The sequence below is a fragment of the Hemicordylus capensis genome, chromosome 1, assembly GCF_027244095.1.
Source record: "Hemicordylus capensis ecotype Gifberg chromosome 1, rHemCap1.1.pri, whole genome shotgun sequence".
Classification (NCBI taxonomy): Eukaryota; Metazoa; Chordata; class Lepidosauria; order Squamata; family Cordylidae; genus Hemicordylus; species Hemicordylus capensis.
The window spans coordinates 325159310-325180356 of NC_069657.1; the positions used below are offsets into that span (position 1 = coordinate 325159310).

Here is a 21047-nt window from a genome sequence, read left to right on the forward strand (position 1 = left end):
AAGATATGCTTCAGAACCTGATTCGTCAAGTGGTCAGACGGAGTGTGAGCACGTCCGGATGGAGGACGTGTCTGTCATCCTGGGACAGGAGATATAGAACTTGAGGCAGACGATGATAACGATTCTCCGACAGTCTGAGCAGCTGTGGAAACCATGGTTGTCTGGGCCACTATGGGGTCACCAAGATGCAAGACATTGGAGTGGTCAGGAGATGAGCCACCATTCAACTTTTATTAGTGGTCATGGAGGAAACATGTAAGGTGTTTCTTGAGACCAATCGAGCTGGAAAGCGTCCCCTAGTGACCGTTGATCATGTATTGTCCAACTGTACTTGCACAACTCTGCTTTGTATTAGTGGCAAGAAGGCCTGTAGTGCCTGGAAGACAGCTAGCAGTTCCAGAAAGTTGATATGCAACTGGGCTTGGTGTGGAGTCCACTTGCCTTGTATCTGATGGTTCTCTCAATGGGCGCCCTACCCTAGCAGTGATGCATCCGTCAGCCAGATTGATGGAGATGCCATCTGGAACGGAACCCCCTCTAGGAGATTCCGGCTGTCTGACCACCACAACAGTGATTGTAGAATTTGTGGTGGTAGTTCCAGATGTTTCCATTGATTGTCTCTGTTGAGATGGAAAACTGACAGAAACCATAGTTGTACCTTCCGCATTTTTAGTCATGCGGAACGTATCACTGTGTTGTGGGATGCCATAAGGCCGAGCAGTCACTGTATCAGCTGGCTGGCTGGCTTTGAAGGATGCTTTTGGAATACTTGCACAAGATCCCTGATGTAGTTGTACCTTTCTTCTAGTAAGTATGTCCTTTGGGTTATTGCGTTTAACACTGCTCCTATATAGTTGATCACGCGCATGGGCTCCAGGTGGGACTTTTTCCAATTGACTTGGATTCCCAAGTCTTGGAGAAGAGTCAGAACATACTGGATCTGAGAAAGTAACTTTTCTTGGTCTCTGGATGTCAGGAGCCAGTTGTCTAAGTGTGGGTAAATGGCAACACCCCTTGTCCTTAGATGGGTAATCACTACTGCCATACATTTGGTAAAAACCCTTGGGGTGGTGGAAAGTCCGAAAGGTCAGACACTGTATTGGTATACTTGGTGGCCTACAGTGAAACGTAGGTACTTCCTGTGATGTTCCCTTATGTTGATATGAAAGTAGGTATCTACTTACTATTGCAAGCCACTTATCTTGGTAGAGAACTGTTAGGATCTCTTGCAACGCCATCATATGAAATTTCCTAATATGGATCAACTTGTTTAAATGGTGCAGGTCCATGATGGGGGGATGCCCCCATACCGCTTTGGGATCTGAAAGTAACGGGAGTAAAACCCTTCCCGCCTGTGCGCCCACAGCACCAGGGTGATTGCACCCTTGTCCAACAACTCCTCCACCTCTTCCCATAAGGACAGGGATGGCGGAGTGAACTTCATTCCCATAAAGTGAGGGGTTGGTTTGAATTCTATGGCGTATCCTGAGGATATGATCTTCAGGACCCAGCGGTCCTATGTTATGTGATGCCATGCAGGGGCATGGTGTGCCAGCTTGATGGAACTCTGTGGAAGCACTGGGATTGACAGATTGTTGATGGAATTCATTTGCCAATATGTTAAAGCCCCTGCAGATGGGATTGGGGAGAAGTCCAGTGTCGGTGGGCAGTCCCGAACCTGTGGCGGGATCTACTAAACTGTCTGCATCCTCTGGATCCAACTCAAAATCAGAGGATCCATAGTGTTCTGAAGCAGATCCAGTTCGAGAAGATGGAACACATGTTTGGGTCTCCACAGTGGTGTTTTGTGGGGAAGGTAGAACCATATCTAGGTGCTTATTGTCCTGAAGAGTGGAGATGTGGTCTGTGTGGCCTGTGGCATCGTAGGTGGAGGAGAGCTTTGTGATGCCTTGAAAACATAAGTAATAGACTCACTCCGAGTGGCAGTGTTAGCCAAGGTGGAAACTGCCAGAGAAGAAGTAATCAGAGTATATGTTCTAGGAGCAAAAGGCTTCCAGGATTTCTCCATTTGGTAATCATACGGTGCCCCAGGGGAACAGGTACCCATGACAGTCACCGAGAGGACGATATTTGAGACTGGCGTATGCAAAAAGCCACAAGCGTGCCAGGTAGAAGGGCTTTGCAAGTGTTATGCAGCCAAGGTAGATGCCAGGGCTGGTGATGGTGCTGTGCCCAACTGACCTTCAGTACCTGAAGGAAGAAAACCTTTGAAGATGGATGTGGAAGGGGTACTTGAAGAGGAATCCAGTATCGAAAGGAGAGTGTTTGTGGTGGTCGGGTCCACGCCGGTATTGCCATTTGCATCTTCTCTTTCTTCATCAACATCAAACGTCGGCATCAGTAGCTGGCATCGTGGCAAAACTTGTCTCGATGTCGATAACACTGAAGTGTGCAAGGTCAATGTTGAAGGAGCATCCTGTTAAACCTTTGGTGTCAAAGGGACTGACAATGAGATTGGTGTCAGAGCTGGAGACATGGAATGTACCCTTGACGTCAATCATGTCGGTGTTGATGGGTGGTTGATGTCGAGCGGTTCCGCCTGTATCGGTGCCAAAAGTACGATGTCGAGAGAAAACTTCGACCTCGAGGTTGGTGCTGGCAGAAAATGTTGAAGTGCTGAAAGCGATGGAGTGCATTCCCGCATTAGGTCAATTGTCTTTGACTTCTTCCTTGGAGGCGTTATGGGAGACTCGGTAGTCCAGCGTGTCACTGATGACTTCGAGGCCCCTAGCGTTGAGTCAGATCCCTCACCATGTGGGTGTTGGCTCCTGACTGTCAATGACACAGGTTTGGAAGCTTTCGACGTTGAAGGAGATGTCGACATCAACATCCTAGATTTATGCTGGCTCGGCAACAACGTTGATGTTGATGCTCTTGGTTTCTGTTGACTCTCCGCCAAAGGAGATGTCGATGTCAATTTCGACATCTTAGATTTTTGTTGACTTGGCAGTGACTACGACGTTGAGGCTGTCTTTGGTGGTGTCTTTGACGCCGAGGAAGATGGGTGTCATTCACCTGGCATCGAAGGGCTCAGGACTTTGTCAAAGATGGCAACATGAAGGCAAAGTGCCTGGTTCTTGTGAGCCTGCTTAGAAAAAGACACACAGATCTTGCAAGTGGACACGTTGTGCTCCTCACCCAGGCAAATGAGGCACACAGCGTGAAGGTCATTAGAGGGGAGTTTGCTTTACAGCCCTCACACCTCTTAAAAGACTTTTTCTCCTCAGCCATTTTGCAAATCCAAGAAAATTAGTCAGGTCTGTTCTGGGGTCAAATGCCAGTTGTTTTCTGTCAGCGAAAGCCAGTCCAATTTATCACCAAATGTATTCCGTCAGCCAGAAATAGGTCGAAAAATTAACATCCGTCCTTTAAAAAAATAAGTAGATGACCTCACAGAAAAACAACTCTGAAGAACTATCCGAAGAAAAGCGGCAGACCAAGGTCCAAACGCGATGGCAGTCGGAAAAGAACTGAGGAACATGGTGCCCAGCCCAGCTTTATATAGCACACTGTGGGCATGGAGGTGGGGCTTGGATGCCTTGACAAGTTGTGACATTCCTACCGCGTGGTTCCTGAGCAGGCGCAGAATCCCCATACTTATGGATCTTGACAAATCTCAATCCAGATCTAAGGATCTTTAGCAGAAGTACTGGACTATGCACTGATTACCTGTCATTCTAACAGCAGGGAATCTTAGTCCTTTCTAGTAGATCTCCCTTACTTTCACATAAATCAGTGCAACAAAAACAAAACAAAATACACACCCCTTTCACCCAAAAGAACACTGCAGAGCTTCAAAGTTCTTAAGACAATTGATTTTGAAGAAAGTCTCTTTCCTTGAGAAAATTTTTGAACAATATTATACACACCTAATATAATGAGATCGAAATAAAGGAACACTCATATTTCCAAGGGCAATTGGAAAACCAAATATACAGAGTTAATCCCATTGAACGTATACGGAAATTATTATTATTTATATAGCAACTGTTTGTGAACTGGCTGTATCAAGCAAAAACACAATTCATTGATTCTACCCCTCCCACCATCAAAAAAAGACTTCCCAAGGAAATGCATTATAGGTATTGAAAAAGCATAGTTAGTATAAGTGATAAAACATGATCAAATATTGCCATGAAAAACTATTTTAAATTTGCTTGACACATCTGATATTAAAATTAATATTAAATACAGCTGTAAGGAAATCTGTTTTTCAGCTAGCTAAATTTTGTAAGGCAATTGAAGTGAGCTGATTATGCTATATGATATTAATGGGATATTTATTCTAGAATAGAGGGATTTGACCCATCCTAAGTAAATTGATATAACATGTTGATGTTTAAACTGCAATAGCAGCATTATCTCTGTTTTGCGTAGCTTAATAATGAGCATGTCTTCTCATAACTGAGAGCGGAGTCTCTAAGAGTTCTTTAGCAACATAAAAAATATCTTACACACGCACCCGCAAGGTGTAGAAAAACTCATGACAACAGTGGCCAGATTTTTTTCAAACTAATAAGTAGTCATTTTTCTGTTCTTGCAGACATGCAAAATTCTGAACAATTTAATGTTAACAGTTTTGTTTTATTTTAAGAATTTATTATACCTAAAAAGCTTTCATAGAAAGATAGAATTCAATTTAAGTAGATACATTACCCTGTGTCTGAAATTCATTCCAGTCAGAGTATAATTCAGCAAGTTGATGACAACGCTGGCTCCAAAAGAAAGGAGGAGACCAGATTGGACAAGAATGAGCTAACAGATTGTGCAGCCCAATTCTGTCCCTTTGAGTGTGATATATTGTTTCAAGATGCTAAAACCCCATACTTTCTCAAGGCATATCTGCTGCACTGGTTTTCCCATTTTCACAAAATACTCATTATTAGTACTCTGTACCCTTTTCAAAGCACATCAGACTCAGACCATATGCCACTGCATAACGCTTATCGATTGTCTGAAATGCCCGGTAAAGAAAGATGTGCTGAACAAAAGAATCATGCAAGTTATGAAGTCTTAAAACAAAATATAATTACACATTTCACATCTGGCACAGATGTTAAGTGAAGTTAAAGTGCTGCTGTGTTAAGGAGAAATGGTATCTTTTATGAGCAAAATACCCAAACACAAAACAAGAAAACTCCAACACTCGAGAAGGAAGTTGTACTGTAAATCCAGATAAAGATTCCAAACTCAAATTTATCCCCCATATAGCATAGCTATTGGTATGCCTCATTATAAGGTATTAAGAGTCAGTGGGGCACTGGATTAAATGTGGGACATAGGCAGGGAAGATACTGTATGTCCTCATTTTGCTAAGCTCACTGGGCAACTTTGGATCAGTCACTGTTTCTCAGTGTAATTTACCATGTCATCGCAAAGAGCTGTTGTGGTATCCATTTATCACAGAGCTGATAATAGGAGAAGGGAGACCATTTCTGCTGCCCTGAGCTATAGGACTCGATGAATCCTACAGGACTCAATTGAATCCTTTCCTTGAATTCCATCAAGGAAAGACAGGATAAACTTATAATTAATTGGCAATTAAAAAAAAATCCTTCATGTTCCCTAAACTGTGACAAGAATATCTGAAGAAAAATCTTAAGGCTTCTTTATGAACGTGCCCAAACACTGAAATCAACATAAAAGTCCTGCTCTGCCAGTGTCAGAGGCGTGGCAAGAAGGTCAGGGACCTTTCTGTCATGGCACCAAGGCAACAAAATGCCTTCTTAGAGCAGGTTTGCCTGGCTTCATCTTTGTTTGCCTTCTAGTGAGCAGTGAAAATTATTTCATTCTAGTGGGCATTTGACTATTTTAATGAATTGTTCTATGTGCTTTTCAAGATTACTGGGGGGTATATGTCATACTTCTGCCTTATTTTAATATTTGTGATTGCATTTATCCATGGTTTTTAAAAAAAATTGCTTGGATTATCTTTTAGAAAGCAAAAGCAGAATATAAATGATTGAAAATAAAATAAACTTAATTTAAATACACAAAATATTAAACATACGTCAATTCTGCTGCAGACAGTGTGACAATGATGTTATATAGAATAGTCTTGGCTACTTCTAATACCTATTTAATCAAATCATAGTAAACTTTCTAACACAGTCACAGGAAACATATATGCTTCAAATATCTTTGTCATCATAAATTGTGATAGGTCCCCCCTGCCCCGGGTTTTTATATTCGTATACTCATTTTATGTATTTAGTTACTTTGTATATTATGTACTGTAATTTGGGGTAGAAAGGCCATGGCAGATACATGATTAAAAGCTGTTTATTTCCATCTGCGATGTTTATAATAGAATTCAGGATCAAACTTCAGTAAAACGCCGAGGTGGCGTTTCTGCATTTTTCAGCCTTTTCTCCTTACTGCGGCTTTTATGCCGATGTAGCGTTTTTGCCCAAAATTATGGTACTATGTATATATATTATTTATATGTATGGTTTTCCTTTCCCCCCCCTTTGGTCAGTGACCAAAACAAAGTTTGTTGTTGTGGATGAAAACTTTTATCTCCTTCAAATAGGAGCCAGTGCATCCTCCAAATAACTGAAATATAAATTAGCATAAACTAATAATGGTTTACTCAGAATCAGAGATTAAAGGAAAAAATGGCAAGTAGTTTTCATCCTAAAGTTTTCTTTAAAAGGCAGAGAAATTTTGGTTACAATCTGTCTCAATTATTTCTGTTTCATAATGCCTTATGGTTCAGGAAAAACATCACACAGAAATTCACGCAAATATCAGGAATAGAAGAATATGCTCTACAGTCAGCAGAAAGGTCAAGATGAAGTTTTATTTACTTCTATTTTTAGATTTTAGATCTATATAGAAAGCACTCCTCTTTATACACGCACACAGATTTACTTCATACATTCTCAGTCTTACATGTGGTTTCCTGTTCAGAAGTCATAAAGAGATTCATCCACTTCCCCAACATGTGGGATACGTCTTACCAATGACCTCAGTAGGAATTGGATGAGGCCTTTATAAGTGATGTTTAGAACCATTACAGTTTTAAGACACTATATTAGTTTTATTGAATTAGCTGTTACAACTTTAACAAGTTGTATATGTTTTAAAAAACAGCTGAATATCCTGTGGTTAAGTTAATGTAATTGCACTTAAAAAGTCACATATCAGGACTAGGATTTTTCTTCTCCCCATAACTCTCATCTATTCAGAATGTTAAAAGCAATGGAAATTTTAGACAACAGGGAAAACAGAAAGCCAATTCAAATAATATTAATTTGCTGTGTTGCGGATTTTATACTTCTTACAGCATCTTGCTTCCATTTTCAACAGCATGCTTCCTAAATATATTGGGTACAACTGCTATTAGAAAGGGCTGAGTCAATAATTTACCATATGTTGTTTAGGAGATGCACACAGCCTATTATCTCCTTAAGTTTATTTCATCCACACTGATCAACTGGAAGAGCTCAACCTGTGCTTAAATATTTTAACAGCAAACAGACTTGTTGACATATTACTTGAATCTTTGTAAGACTGTTGCACTTTTGTTTCTCAAATATGAATAAACAGGAAAGTTGCAAATAACCTTTCCTAGATATTTCAAGATAGGGAATTTCAAGATATTTCAACATAGGGAACAGAAATTCTTTCTTCTTTAGTGTACAAAAAAGGATATACAGGAGAACCTTGTTATTCATGGAACTGCTATTTGTGATTTTGCGCATCCAAGGGGTGTCCAATAGACACTCGTTTCCAGTATCCGCAGATATGAATGGGTTAAAACCCACATATCCATGGTTCCTAGAGGACTAGAAGTGACCGTGGAGGTCCCTTCCAGCTGCCATTTTGCAGCATGGAGCCATTCTGTGGCTCTTTTTCAAAAAAAGCATCCCCCAAAATTTTTGGTAAAATTTTGGAGGATTTACTGGGTGGGGGGGGGGGGCGGCTTGCTGAAGAGCAAGGTAAATGTGCTTATTTCTGCTTTTGGGCGCTTTTCTTAGTTTAAGGAACCTAACCCCTGGATTCCCATGTGGTAAGGTTTCATTATTTGTGGTTTCCATCTTTGTGCCTATAGGTTAGAACAGAACCCCTGAGAATGACCAGGGCCAACTGTATTGATCTGATTATTGAGTGTTAATCAGATGGTAATATTTAGAATTTTTGCTTTATTTTTTTTTTTTTAAAACCCAACCTTTTCTCCAGCACATTCCCAAGTAAAAAGTAGTCCATCCAGGTATGTAAAATTAGGTATTGATAGGTAATTGTGAAGTATGACTTTATTTTGCACCAACCAACAAAATATATAGCAGACCACACCTAAACTGGATAGTGGGACAGCAACTGCTACTTAGTTAATCTGAGCTGTCCCCATCCCCCCCCCCATCCATCTAGGGTACCAAATGTGCAGGGGGCGGGGCAGTGGCATCTATGTTTTAGGCAACAAAATGTCTGGGTTGGCCCTACCAATAGTTTTATTTGGACCTACTTCAATGTATGAAGCACCATATCAAAATACTGGTCCTGTTTGTAATAACAGCAATAGAATTGTACGTTTGAGCATAAGAAATAGCTCAATTTTATACTACCGGCAATTCTGGTGATATAGAAAAAAAAATACTTCAGGTGACAAAATAGTAATAACCACTGTGAATCTCAAACCATCTACATCTGAGTGAGATTTTGTTTTTCTATCTCTTTTAACCTAACTGGAGTCACTTCAAATTTCCAAAGAGTATAGCCAAGTATCAATGCTGAGGAAGACTTTAAATTTGACTGCTTTCTTCCCTGTTTTGTGAACAGGAATCAAAGGCAAGCTAGAAATCCAGTAATTCAAGCCCTGGCTGATTATATGGAATATTAGTGCTGCTATTAAATAAAGGAAAAATTGTGATGAAATTCAAAGTGATACAGTGAGTGAAGAGTCATGGGCATCTAGATTCTATGCTTTTAAAATCCTATTTTCTATGGTCAGAAATTCAAAAACCTATGCTTTAAATAAGTAACTATACATACGTTCTTTTGCTACCTAATTTGTTTTCCTAAGTGTGTGTGCGCATAGAGAATTTTGAATATTACAAGAGTACAAAAACTGTACACTCCAAGATTATTAAGGCTCTTAATAAACATTATTTAAATAATTAGGGGTGTAGTAACATTGGGATGGGCCCTGGAACAAAAGTGAAGATGGGCCTCTGCTCCCTTCCTCACTTTCTTCTTCTCCCAGCCCTCTGTGTCTTTGCTGCATAAGAAGTGTAAGAACATGGTGGAACACAAAACCATCTCAGGACACTTCTTCTTTTCTATGCAAATAATATCACATCTTGGTCTTTGTCAAATTGATTCTAAAATTCTAAAAACTTTTACTAAGTATCATCATCATCATCATCATCATCATCATCTATTTACACACAGTCTACCAGATGTGATTGACTGGATTTGGTACTTTAATTATCGGGCCCTTCCCAAGGGTCTAGGACAACTAAAGAAAAATTAAAGATAGCATCGTAGTATTTGTGCTGTTCTGAGTAGTGTGGCCTTCTGTAGCTGATGTGTTGTAAGTTTATTGATGCCCAAGGTGTCAAGATGGTGTTCAAGTTCTTTTGGTACTGCACAAAGGGCACCACTACTGTTTTCTTTTTCCAGAGCCACTCAATTTCAACCTGCAAGTCCTTGTATTTAGTTATTTTCTCCAGTTGTTTTACACCTACTCGTCTATCTCCTGGGATTGCAATATCAATTATCAGAACCCAACTCTTCTTGATGACTGTCAGATCTGGCGTATTGTGTGCTAAATGCCTATCAGTTTGTATTCTAAAATCCCAAAGGATTTTTGCCTCCTCATTTTCTGTGACCTTCTCATTTGGATGATTCTACCAGTTCTTGCTTGCTGGCAATTTGCAATTTATTATTATTATTTATTTACACAGTCAGACAGGTGTTATTGACTGGTTTGTTTTATCCAGACACCGAGTCCTTCCCAAGGACCTGGGATGCTAGAATTTTATTATCAATGTTGTTGCTGCTATTATAGATATCGTCGCAGAATATAGGCTGTTGCCAGTACAGTTGCTTTTTGTAATTGGCTGATGGTGATTTCTGTGGCCCCTATGGTGTGGAGGTGCTCTTCAAGTTGTTTTGGAATTGCACCTAGGGCGCCAATTACCACTGGGATTATTTTGGTCTTTTTCTGCCACAGCCTTTCAATTTCAATTTGTAGATCTTTGTATTTGGTGATTTTTTTCTATTTCTTTTTCTTCTATTCTGCTATCCCCTGGTATTGCTATGTTGATTATTTTGACTTGTTTTTCTTTCTTCTCGACTACAGTTATATCTGGTGTATTGTGTGGCAGATGTTTGTCTGTTTGTAGTCGGAAGTCCCATAATATTTTTGCATCTTCATTTTCTATAACTTTTTCAATTTTATGGTCCCACCTATGTTTGGCTACAGGTAGTTTGTATTTTTTGCAGATGTTCCAGTGTATCATCCCTCCTCCTCCTCCTCCTCCTCATTATTATTTTACACAGTCAGTTATTGTTGTTTTTGTTAATATTATTATTATTATTATTATTATTATTAGATACTGTAGCATTACTGTAGCATTATTAGATACTGTAGCATCTGGACCAGTGCTGTCAAGTTTATGGAACTTTTCTAAGATTATTCTCCACTTGACAAAGACCAAGGTCGAAATGGAGGTCACTGGATCACCTTTTTGGACTTGTTTGAAATAGACTATATTACTTTCCATAGCATGGACTTCACTATTTCTCCATCACAATACATTTAGCTCTATTTCAGGTTGAGAGAATCTTTGATGATAAAACTATACTAATACTCTTTATTATATGGCTTGTACACAACATAGTGGCAATCTTATTGTTTCTTATTTGCCAAATCAAAATTGGGACTGTAGTTGAGGCAGAAGTTTAACACCCTCCACCCCCACCATGTTTCTCATCCAGATTGCACCACTTGAAGTTGCTATTTGACCAAAAAAGAAGAAAGAAAGAAAAGAAAAGAAAAAAAGGGGGAAAAAGCATTTCATGTGCTTAAAGCAATATCTAATTTGCCTCTTGGAACTTTTTTGTCTACATAAATGTTTGAATTAAAACCAGATTGCTAAGACACAGAAGGACACTTGCTCAAGACAAAATTTAATCTGCTAAGTAAACATTGTCAATTAGTGTACAGTAGAACTTTGCTATTCGCGGTTCCGCATATTCGTGTCTAATTGGCAACTATTTTCATTATCCGCAAATACTAAAGGGTTAAGACCCGTGTATCCACAGTTCCTAAAGAGCTGGAAGTGATTGTAGAGGTCACATCTGGCCACCATTTTGTGAGGAGGATCCATCTTGTGACTCATGTCTTAAAAAAATAAAAATAAAACCATGATGATTTTTCACCATTTGAGGAGGCATTTTGTTGATCTGGGGGACATTCCTAAGCACATAACAGTAAACAGTTTACATTATTTTCAGGGTTGGGGTGTCTTTTTTTGGGCTGTTTTTAGCAGTTTTAAAACATTTTTCCCCATTCTGGAACCTAGCCTCCCTTTCCCCATAGGCATAATGCCTCATTACTTGCAGTTTCATTACTCGTGGTAGTAGGCGAGGCCTGGAGCCCGAGTAATGAGGTTTGCCTGTAGTTTTATGTACGAATACACTGAACATTTAATCTGATAGCTTGTCACTATTTTCTAGTTTAGTTCCATTATCCAATGAACACACATGTGTTTAGGGGCTGTTTTTAATCTTGATCCTAGGTTTTTGTGATTACAGTCTGTTTTAGTACTCTTTTTGTCTTATTGTATTAAGATTATCTGAATGCTTTTACTTACTGTAAGCTGCTTTGAATGCTATAGTGAATGCGGGACAGAAATTGTTTAAAAAATTAAATAGATTTGTTTGGTTCAGAGTATACCACATCAGTTGCCTAATACCCCAGTTTAACTCTTGCTGCACCAGCAAACTATTCATAATGTTGTACGCAGAACATTTCACCAGCATAATGCAGGAACAGGGTTTGGGGATTGGTTAGAATTCTATGTTTAGAAGCCTATGTGTATATTTAGGCCTAAAATTCATATTTACACATGCAAATAGATATATATCAAGATCCTAGAATAAGGGGATACCCAGACAAAATGTATTTTTGAACAGAATTGTCTTCCTTGATTTTTCAAGAAACGTCTGTAAAACTGGCTCCAGACGAAGTATGCGTGTCCATATTATTTCTGCCATCTGGAATGTTTATGGTAAAACTAACAAACAGTAGTGCAGTGCCGACAGTATCCTGTCACTGCAACTATGTTGCTTCAGTGCTACAGCCAGACAAGTGGACAGATTTTAGGATCATGGTGCCAAGCCGTGATCTTATAAGGCACACAGAGAAGATAATTTCCTCCTACTACTTATGTTGCAGCCTAATGGTGCAGTGGGGAAGCTACCTGCCTAGAGAACAGGAGGTTGTTGGTTTGAATCTCCACTGCTGTGTTTCCCAGAATATGGGAAATTCTATATTGGGCAGGAGATGGCAATGATAAACCCCTGCTGTATTCTACCAAGAAAACCACATGGCTCTGTGGTTGCCAGGAGTCAACATCGACTCGACAGCACAACTTATGTTGCAGCGTGTGGTGTGCGTATGTATATAAATATATAAAAATGAATTCAGCGCTTTCAGGCAGGAACTTATTTTTCTATTTTTGTACAAACCTGGTGCATGTAAGATTCTTGAATACACAAACATGCATGTGCGTACGCACATGCACATGATAATCAGTCCTACCTACAGAACAATTAGTCTTAAACTATGTATGTGCTGAACTATGGGCAGCACTGTGGGTCATTACACATGTATTCCTGGTTAAGAATCAAGAGCTGGCTGCATGCTCTTTCCTACATGTTCCCTCTCTCCAAGAATATCCCTATAACCTCTTCCCGCTGTTCTCCCCTGTCAGTCTTAACACTAACAAGTTGCTTTCGAGTCCTTGGGAAGAGGCAACTCCTTAGGTTAACCATACTTAATATTCCTCTACAGTTAAGGATTGTTGGGAAGGAATGGGGAATTTGTATTCAGAAGGAAGAGACTGGCCAAAAGGGAGCATGTGATCTTGCAGTATGCTCACAACTGCACAATTACAGTTAAGCAATTGGAAATATTAGGCATGTACTATGTCCCTGGGCGAAGAAGAAAAAGGAGAAAAGGCTGCCAAATCTTGTCTTAGAATTTCCTTGTAAGACTTGCTTTTAATACTACATCTCCCTGACTCTCTCTATATTTGACGAGGAACAATCAAATTAATCTAAAAAATTAACAATAATGACAGAAAACATTGTTCTCTGCTAACTGAGCAAAGAGACACCTTTTAAAGTGGTGATTCTCATGATTTAACAGGGGGAGAGCAACTGGTCCTATGCACCCCCAGCACAGCATCCCTCCAGCGGCTGTTGCTGGTATCTGCTTTATGTTTCTTTTTATATTGTGAGCCATTTGGGGACAAGCGACCACCTTATTTATGTATTATTTATTTTTTCTATGTAAACCACTTTGAAAACTTTGGTTGAAGAGTGGTACATAAATTTTCTTATTTATAAAAAATACACAAATGGATGTATTTACCTCTCTTTCATCCATGTTCAGCCATTGTTTTGGATCATCCTCAGTTGCCAAAAACGCAATCAGTTCCAGAGCCGTGAATCTAGTTTGACGTCTGGAGGATACAAATATAAGGACTGGTTTGGCTGGGGAATGGCTCCTAATAGCTGTTGAAAAAAACAAGAATTCAGAATTATGCAACTCCTCAAGCCAGGACTTTTATGTGCAAACTTCTTAAGCTAGAACTTGAACAAAATTTTTCAGTGATTTCAATAGATAAGTTATTTAACATAATGGAATTCTCAAGAGACCAGTGTATAGCAGAGATGAGCAGTATCTAAAATATAAGTATTTAAAATATGAATTTTCAATACTTTTGCATTTTGTATCTAAAATACATTCAGGATACGTTGGAGCTTGTGGAGGTTGATGATGTGGATAGGGTTCTCTGTACCATGAGTTTGGCGTCTTGTTCGCTTGATCCTTGCCCCTCCTGTGATTTGTTCAGCTGGCAGAGGTGTGTGAGGTCCTGGGTCCAGGAGCTTGTGAATTCATCACTCAGGGAGGGAGAAGTTCCCCTAGCTTTGAAAGAAGCAGTGGTGCCAGGTTCTGGTTTAGAGTGTCTCCCTTGATGGGGTTGTGCTCCCCTTGCAAGAGCAGGCTTGAGATTTGGGGGTCATTCTGGACTCATGGATCCCACAGCAGGTAGAGGGAGAGAGAGGGGCAGAGAGATTGGCTCACAAAAGCAGATGACTCCATATACAGTGTCCCAAGTTTGTTTCCCCCCATTTTATCCTCACAAGAATCCTTTGAGGTAGGCTACACTGAGAAATACTGAGTGGCCAAGATCACCCAGTGATCTGACTGAGTGAGGGCTTCAACCTGGGTCTCCCAGTCCTCATCCAAAAACTTAATCACTACACCACATTGACTTATGGGGCAGAGTCTTCTGTATTTTCTGATTTGTAGGAGGATATACAAATAAATCCTTGTGATCTATATATAAACTAGAAGAATCCTTCGGAGTAACTAATGTATAACACCCCTGCCCCAACTGCTCTCAAATGCTTCAAGAATAGCATAAGGAGAGTGGAAAGGGGGGAGGGAATTAATTGGGGTAAAAGGAATTTTCCCCCTCCCCACATGATTTGACCATATGATTGCTTCACCATAAATACAACTTGCTGTTCATTTGACTATGCCGCAGCTATATGGTTGCTGCCTTTGTCATGACTAACTTTCAATTATTCCAATGGGTCTGCTCTAAGCAGGATGAACATTTGATACAGCTTGTTGTGTTTTGATTTCTATTGACATACGTTGTGTATATCCCCCTCTACGCCAAAAAGCCTGCAGACGCCCATGGAGGGTGATGAGAATGGAGAAACATAGCAAGAGAAAGTAATTTTCCAGTTGTTTTGGAGTCATTGAGCTGACTGAGCATGTTTAAAAAGCTGGAAATACTCCAGTTATTGCAGGACAAATCCAAGCACATTACTATGTTGGATGGATATCCCATTGTCTGATGGCTATTTTTAAAGATATAATACTAGTCTAACATCAAGTGGTCCCATATAACAGTTATTTTCCTTTGCTGTGATGATTCACAGACCTAGAAGGCATAACTTGAATGATTTAATCTTTGAAAAAGTTGTATTGCTTAAAGGAAATCAAAACAAGTTTGGATAAGTAACAAACATCTCAAAATGGTTTCCTTTTTTCAGGCATTTTATTTTGTATTTTAAGATGCATTCTAAAATACTATTTGGTATTTTTATCGGTTGTTTACCAAGTATTTTGTATCTAAAATATATCTGCTTAGGTATTTTGTATCTAAAATCTTTTTAGAAGTATTTTGCCCATCTCTGACAGCAATACTGGGTATAGAAAATTAACTTATTGTTTTGCACCTATAAATAAAGGAATATAGCCAACCAAGCTTCAGTTTTATATTTTTAAAAAGGGTTTCTTGCCAAGCATGAAAAGTTTCAGCTTGCCACTAAATTTTATCAACTGAGAAATGGAAATAATAAAGAAAAAAGACAACACATTTATTACAACATACTCTATTTTTCAAAGCTCAATCTAAAATAACTTTAAATATGTATATAGCCTGATGAATTTCTACTTTCTACTAGACACAAGCGTATCACAATACATTTCTCTAAAATAGAACTATTGCAGGTACATGTGATTATGAGAGAAGACAATACTAATATTGCATCCTCATTGAGTTATCAATATATCTACTTCCTGAAGAAAACTTGGCAGCTAATGAATTTTTGTTGCTTCAGGAACAGGTGTGGCTGAACAGCTCTAGACAGATTTATTGTTCATTAGTGTTTTTCTACAATGCTCCTCCTTGAGGTGTAAATAATCTGAACTGCCAAGATTGGTCTCTAGTCCCCAATCAATACTTCACTTCTGTCGTAAGGCTAATTAGATCAGCTAAAAAGTCACCTCACAACTGTCACCTTACAATCAACAGCAGTTCGCATCACAAAATTTATTTGGGGATTTCTTTTTAATTGATATAATAAATATTTCTTATGGAACTCACACAAAACATGTTTCAATAAAATATGAAAGTGGTTCTTAAATCTATCCTGCTTGCTAGTTTAAGAATAAAAAATTGAAAACAGAGGCATATCTGGACACACAGAAAATTCTGAAGTTTATGGTTATTGCCTTGAAATCAGAATCATGCAAGCGCTTGATGTGCAACTTCTGTTTACAATTTTTTAAAGCTTCCATGAGGAGGAAATCTCTTACAGAACCTAATTAATATACCAGGAGAGGTTTGTAAATCTTAGTACATTAATAGGAAAATGTTTTCACTATTGCAAATGCCAACAATAATTTCAATCATTTATTTGTTTGAAATACATCTAGTTCTATTGACATGTTTCATGCTACTATCCAAATGTATGAGGCATGAAGCCAGGTCATGCTATTAAAAGACATTTTTTAAAAAATAACCCAAGAAAATACACACCACCACATGATATAAATTTGTCTACTACACCTTTAAAAATAAAGTTATAGATATCGCAGCATACCCTGAAATGCCGGCTTGTTCATGCTAGCCATACGAGGACAGTAGTGCTGGCCAGGGAAGCCCTGAATGTGTACTTCCAATGGGACTGGACGTACTGATGGCCTGAAGTTGAAAAGTCCCATCTAAAGAGAAAATATAAATGATCATTTGCTCATGCTCAAAGGAGCTTTTATTTCAGATTGTTACTCTCAAATACAATGCATCTTCATGTCTTTACCATACCTGATTGATATTCAGCCAATCAGCAAGATCTCTCGCATTAGCTAATGCAGTGGATAGACCAACCACTCTGACAGACTTTTCGGTGTGAGATGAGATGAAGTTGGTACGAGACACAATAACTTCCAGTACAGGGCCTCTCTCATCCCCTAGAAAAGAAGAAGAATGCACATCAATATTTTCAAAGTTCAGCTAGGAATGCCAGAGCACACTTCAATTCCAGCAGTAATAATGATAAAAATGATGCTCACCTAGAAGGTGGATTTCATCTATGATGAGAATAGAAACTTTTTGAACATAGCTTCTGTTCTGCCAGCTTCTGCTAACCCCATCCCACTTCTCTGGTGTAGTAACAATAAGGTCAGCTTGGGCAATGGACCTCATATCAGGAGTCACATCCCCTGTCAACTCCACGACCCTGTAAAAGGAGTCAAATGGTCATTGTGAAGTGATATAAACACTCATTCTTCACTGTTTCGGAACAGACAGTAAGTCCGGAATATTAACCCTTAGCTTAAACATAATAAAATATCCTGTCTCAGTGCAAGGGTGGATCAACAGCAGCATTCTAGACAATAGTTTCACTTCCTGCTTATGTCCCTTACAGTAAAGGAGACCAATGAATATCTGCATTATATCGCAGTCCTTTCAGAGACAACTGCAGTTTAACTTATGAATAAGAAAAATTTCAAAATGTTCAAATATTCATTCTGAAGAATATTTTACTTGCAAATATAGCAAGTACTCTATTCACTTTATACAGTAATGTTTATACTTTATACAGCACAGTAAAATTATACAGTCATCTGATGAGCTTATAAACAAATAATGAACATGAACCTTAATGTGCATCTTGAGTATCTCAGGGCTCTAAAAAATGTGCTTTGATTTTTGATAGATCAGCAAGAAAACTTACTTTTTGCCAAGCTTTTCTTCAATTCTAATTTTCCAGTCTTCTATTCTTTCCCGCACCAGTGCCTTTAGCGGAGCAATATAAACTGCCTGGAGGATACAGGCCACAGGAATCAGAAAAAAAGAACCAATTTAATAACCACATAATCATTTTTGTAGGGTCTTTTTAAGGCCATCAGTTAAGACATACTTCGGCATAATGGTGATGTTCAGAGTATTCTCTAAATTATGGCTTAGATGACTGTGAATGATTTCTCCTGAGTCTTGGACTCAAGTGCTACCCTTCCTTCTCCTCCTCCTCAGTCACAAATGCTGTAGGCATGGAAAGCAGGGAGAGTGGTGTTTTAAGGTGGGTAATGGTGGGGGAGGATTCTCAGCACTCAAGTATAGTGTGTCTACTTCATAACACACCTGAACAGGGCTCTTCTCCCATTAACAAACTACATTGCTCAGAGTTACAATGTAATGAGGAGCTGTTATTTATTCTTCAGGAAAAAAGGAAAGCATTCATTCCTCTTGCCCACAGGGAAAACAGAAGGAGGGGAGTGGCCGAGCCTGAGGCTTGCCATGTGCATTCATGAACTTCTGAACCAAAGTTTAGATTATCACCTGAACCAGACCATTAGCTTAGTTGCTTGCAGGAGGCTTCAAATTGAGAAAGACTGTTTGCATATCCAAAACGTCTTTGAGCCAATGACATGAATTTAAAATCTAAGAAATAATGTATATAAACTAGAACACTATTCTAGAACACCACTAAGGCAAATTAATATCATTATAATGACCTGTACTGAGTACAATCACTTATAGGTAGGCATGAAAAATGTAGGAGCCAACATAAGCCTGATCGGACATTATGCTGTATGAGTGTACAGATATATGTACACTCTTACATGTGTTTGTATGAATGACTGTACCTGCATTCATTTTAAAATTGAACCTGGATACAGGCTCTTCCAATGCATGGTAGAGATAGGAAATGTACTTCTGTACCTGCATTCAACACAACATATGAATGACTGTACTTGTATCTGTATACTGTATCTGTACACACGAGTGCTGAACATAACATGTGAATGGGCCTATAGGGACAAATGTCCCAAACCTAAGCCCTGTTTGGAAAACAAGCCTCTTTCTATGTCTTAGTGAAAGTGTGAGGGAGGAAAGGAATTGTATTCAGTAACAGAAGGTGCCTGTGCCCAGTTATAAGGATTTGTCCCTTATTCTGCACACCACCACATCCCATTGTACCCTCCTTCTGAGGGCCCCCCAACCCCCAGAAGAGGTTTTTCAGGGGGTGAGAGTGCTGCTGTGGGGAGGAGGCAGGCAAGATCTCTTGCACAAGCTTATTTCCTTTTGCACAAGTTAGGATCCAATCTCATGACTTCTGGATAGTATTCTAAAGCCTTTGGGATAGTGCCTCCCTGGAAGAGCAGAACTAACGCCTGAATAGATGAACTTCAGAAGGAAAACAATATAAACACAGTAAGATAAACTTAAAGCTTATATCTGGTAGTTTTTGTAGTTCATAGCTTTTTATTTATAACTTTTAATTTGAAATCTGTAACTTTAAATGTGGCTTTAGCCTGGGTCTAAACTTTTTAAATTTTATTATTTTTTTATTGTTCTATATTCTACCTATTTTGTTAATGCTGTAAGCTGCTATGAGCAGGAGTGTACTGGAGGAGTGGGGTATAAATATTTTAAACAAACCAACCTGTAGAAAGCATGGAGACAGCAGTAATAATAACAATAATAACAACAACAACAACAACCACCCCCAGTGAGGCACTAACTTGGCATGGTTGTGGGGCTTGTGTGCTCTGAGAAAGGTGAGAGCTATGCCAGAGGTCCAACCATACTGGACAGGTCTCACCAGAGGAGCCAGACAAAGAGTGCCTCTCCCATCAACAATATGGTGAGATGTAACTTTAATAAATCTATACCGGATCGGTCGTCGCCCGGGTCAACAAGGACCACGCCAGGTGCTATAGTCCCTGGACATCTGGTGGCAAGTGGGCAACAGGGCTCAGGATCTTGAGTTGAGCAACCAGGGCTGGAGACTGCAAGGTTACTGGAAGAAACGTCGCTTAACCGAAAAAAAATACAAAAAATGCCAACAAGGAAATAATGATCTGCTATTACAAGTCTAGTCCAACTAGAAGAGGTTATTTAAAAAGAATGTACCAAATTTGGAAAGAGAAGCATTCAGATACAGAAATAACAGAACAAAGGCTAGCAGACCAGAGAAGATTCATAATAAGAAATAACGTATTCACAGGAGTTGAGCTGGAAGAACTGCAAAGAGCAACACAGGCTCAAGATATGGAAGAAGAATTACCACCAATTGAAGAAGTTGCTCAGGCGCAGGTGGAGGAGGTGTTGGAAATTGAGGATGCCACTGTTACCGAACTGTTTCAAAATCAAAACCAGGCAACCCCCCTTTGCCTTCACCTCAAAAACCCAAATGCCGTTTAACAGAAAAGCAACAAGAACTAAAGCAAAAAATAACTGAGCACATGAACCAGACAACCACCAGGGTCCGACTTCCAGCTCTAAAAACAGTTGTCAAAAAACAACTTGCTCAGGCATTAAAAGATGTCAATGATGCACTTGCAGAAATAACAACCAATAATTTGCAAGAAACAAACCAACTAATGTACAGTGCAGCAACAACAACAACACAAGAGCTCGGATATAAGATCAGTGGACCTGTCAAAAAAGAAAGCAGTACATCACCTAAATGGAAGATCAGATTAGAAAATAAAATCTCCAGGCTTAGATCAGATGCTAGTAAATTGAAAGATATGAAAGACAAGAAGCTGAGGAATGAAAACACCAAACAGTATTTGATCCAAAAATACCACCTAGATTCAAGGAAAATTAGAGAAGTCCTGGAAATAATAAAGCAGCAAATAACAGCAGTGTCAAAGAAGATTAGCAGATATGAAGCCAGAATTACACAACACAGGCAGAATCTCCAATTCTAGTCAAATCAGAGACGTTTCTACCAAAGTATAGAAGGAGAAACTGCAAGAAACCTAGAAACACCAAATAAAGAAGAAACAGTGCAATTCTGGGGGAAATTATGGGACAATCCAATAGATTATAATAAAAAAGCAGGCTGGATGAAAGAGGTCAAAAAATGTAACCAACAAATGCAAGATCTAATAATAACACCAGAATTAATAAGTGAAAGAGCAAAGAAAATTAAAAATTGGACTGCGCAAGGCAACGATGAACTGCATGGCTTTT

The 21047-nt window shown here is 39.1% G+C and overlaps 1 protein-coding gene across 2 annotated transcripts in view; it reads right to left on the reverse strand.

The window, feature by feature from the left end:
• ASCC3 (activating signal cointegrator 1 complex subunit 3) overlaps positions 1-21047 on the reverse strand; it is a 362371-nt gene that overhangs the window by 109487 nt on the left and 231837 nt on the right. For both annotated transcript variants that reach the window (XM_053266329.1, XM_053258340.1), the window contains exons 26-30: positions 17797-17882; positions 17132-17298; positions 16884-17029; positions 16663-16783; positions 13628-13770 (exon numbers count right to left, since the gene is read on the reverse strand). In XM_053266329.1, the coding sequence (XP_053122304.1) occupies positions 13628-13770; positions 16663-16783; positions 16884-17029; positions 17132-17298; positions 17797-17882 (663 nt within the window). The remainder of the gene's footprint in view (positions 1-13627; positions 13771-16662; positions 16784-16883; positions 17030-17131; positions 17299-17796; positions 17883-21047) is intronic.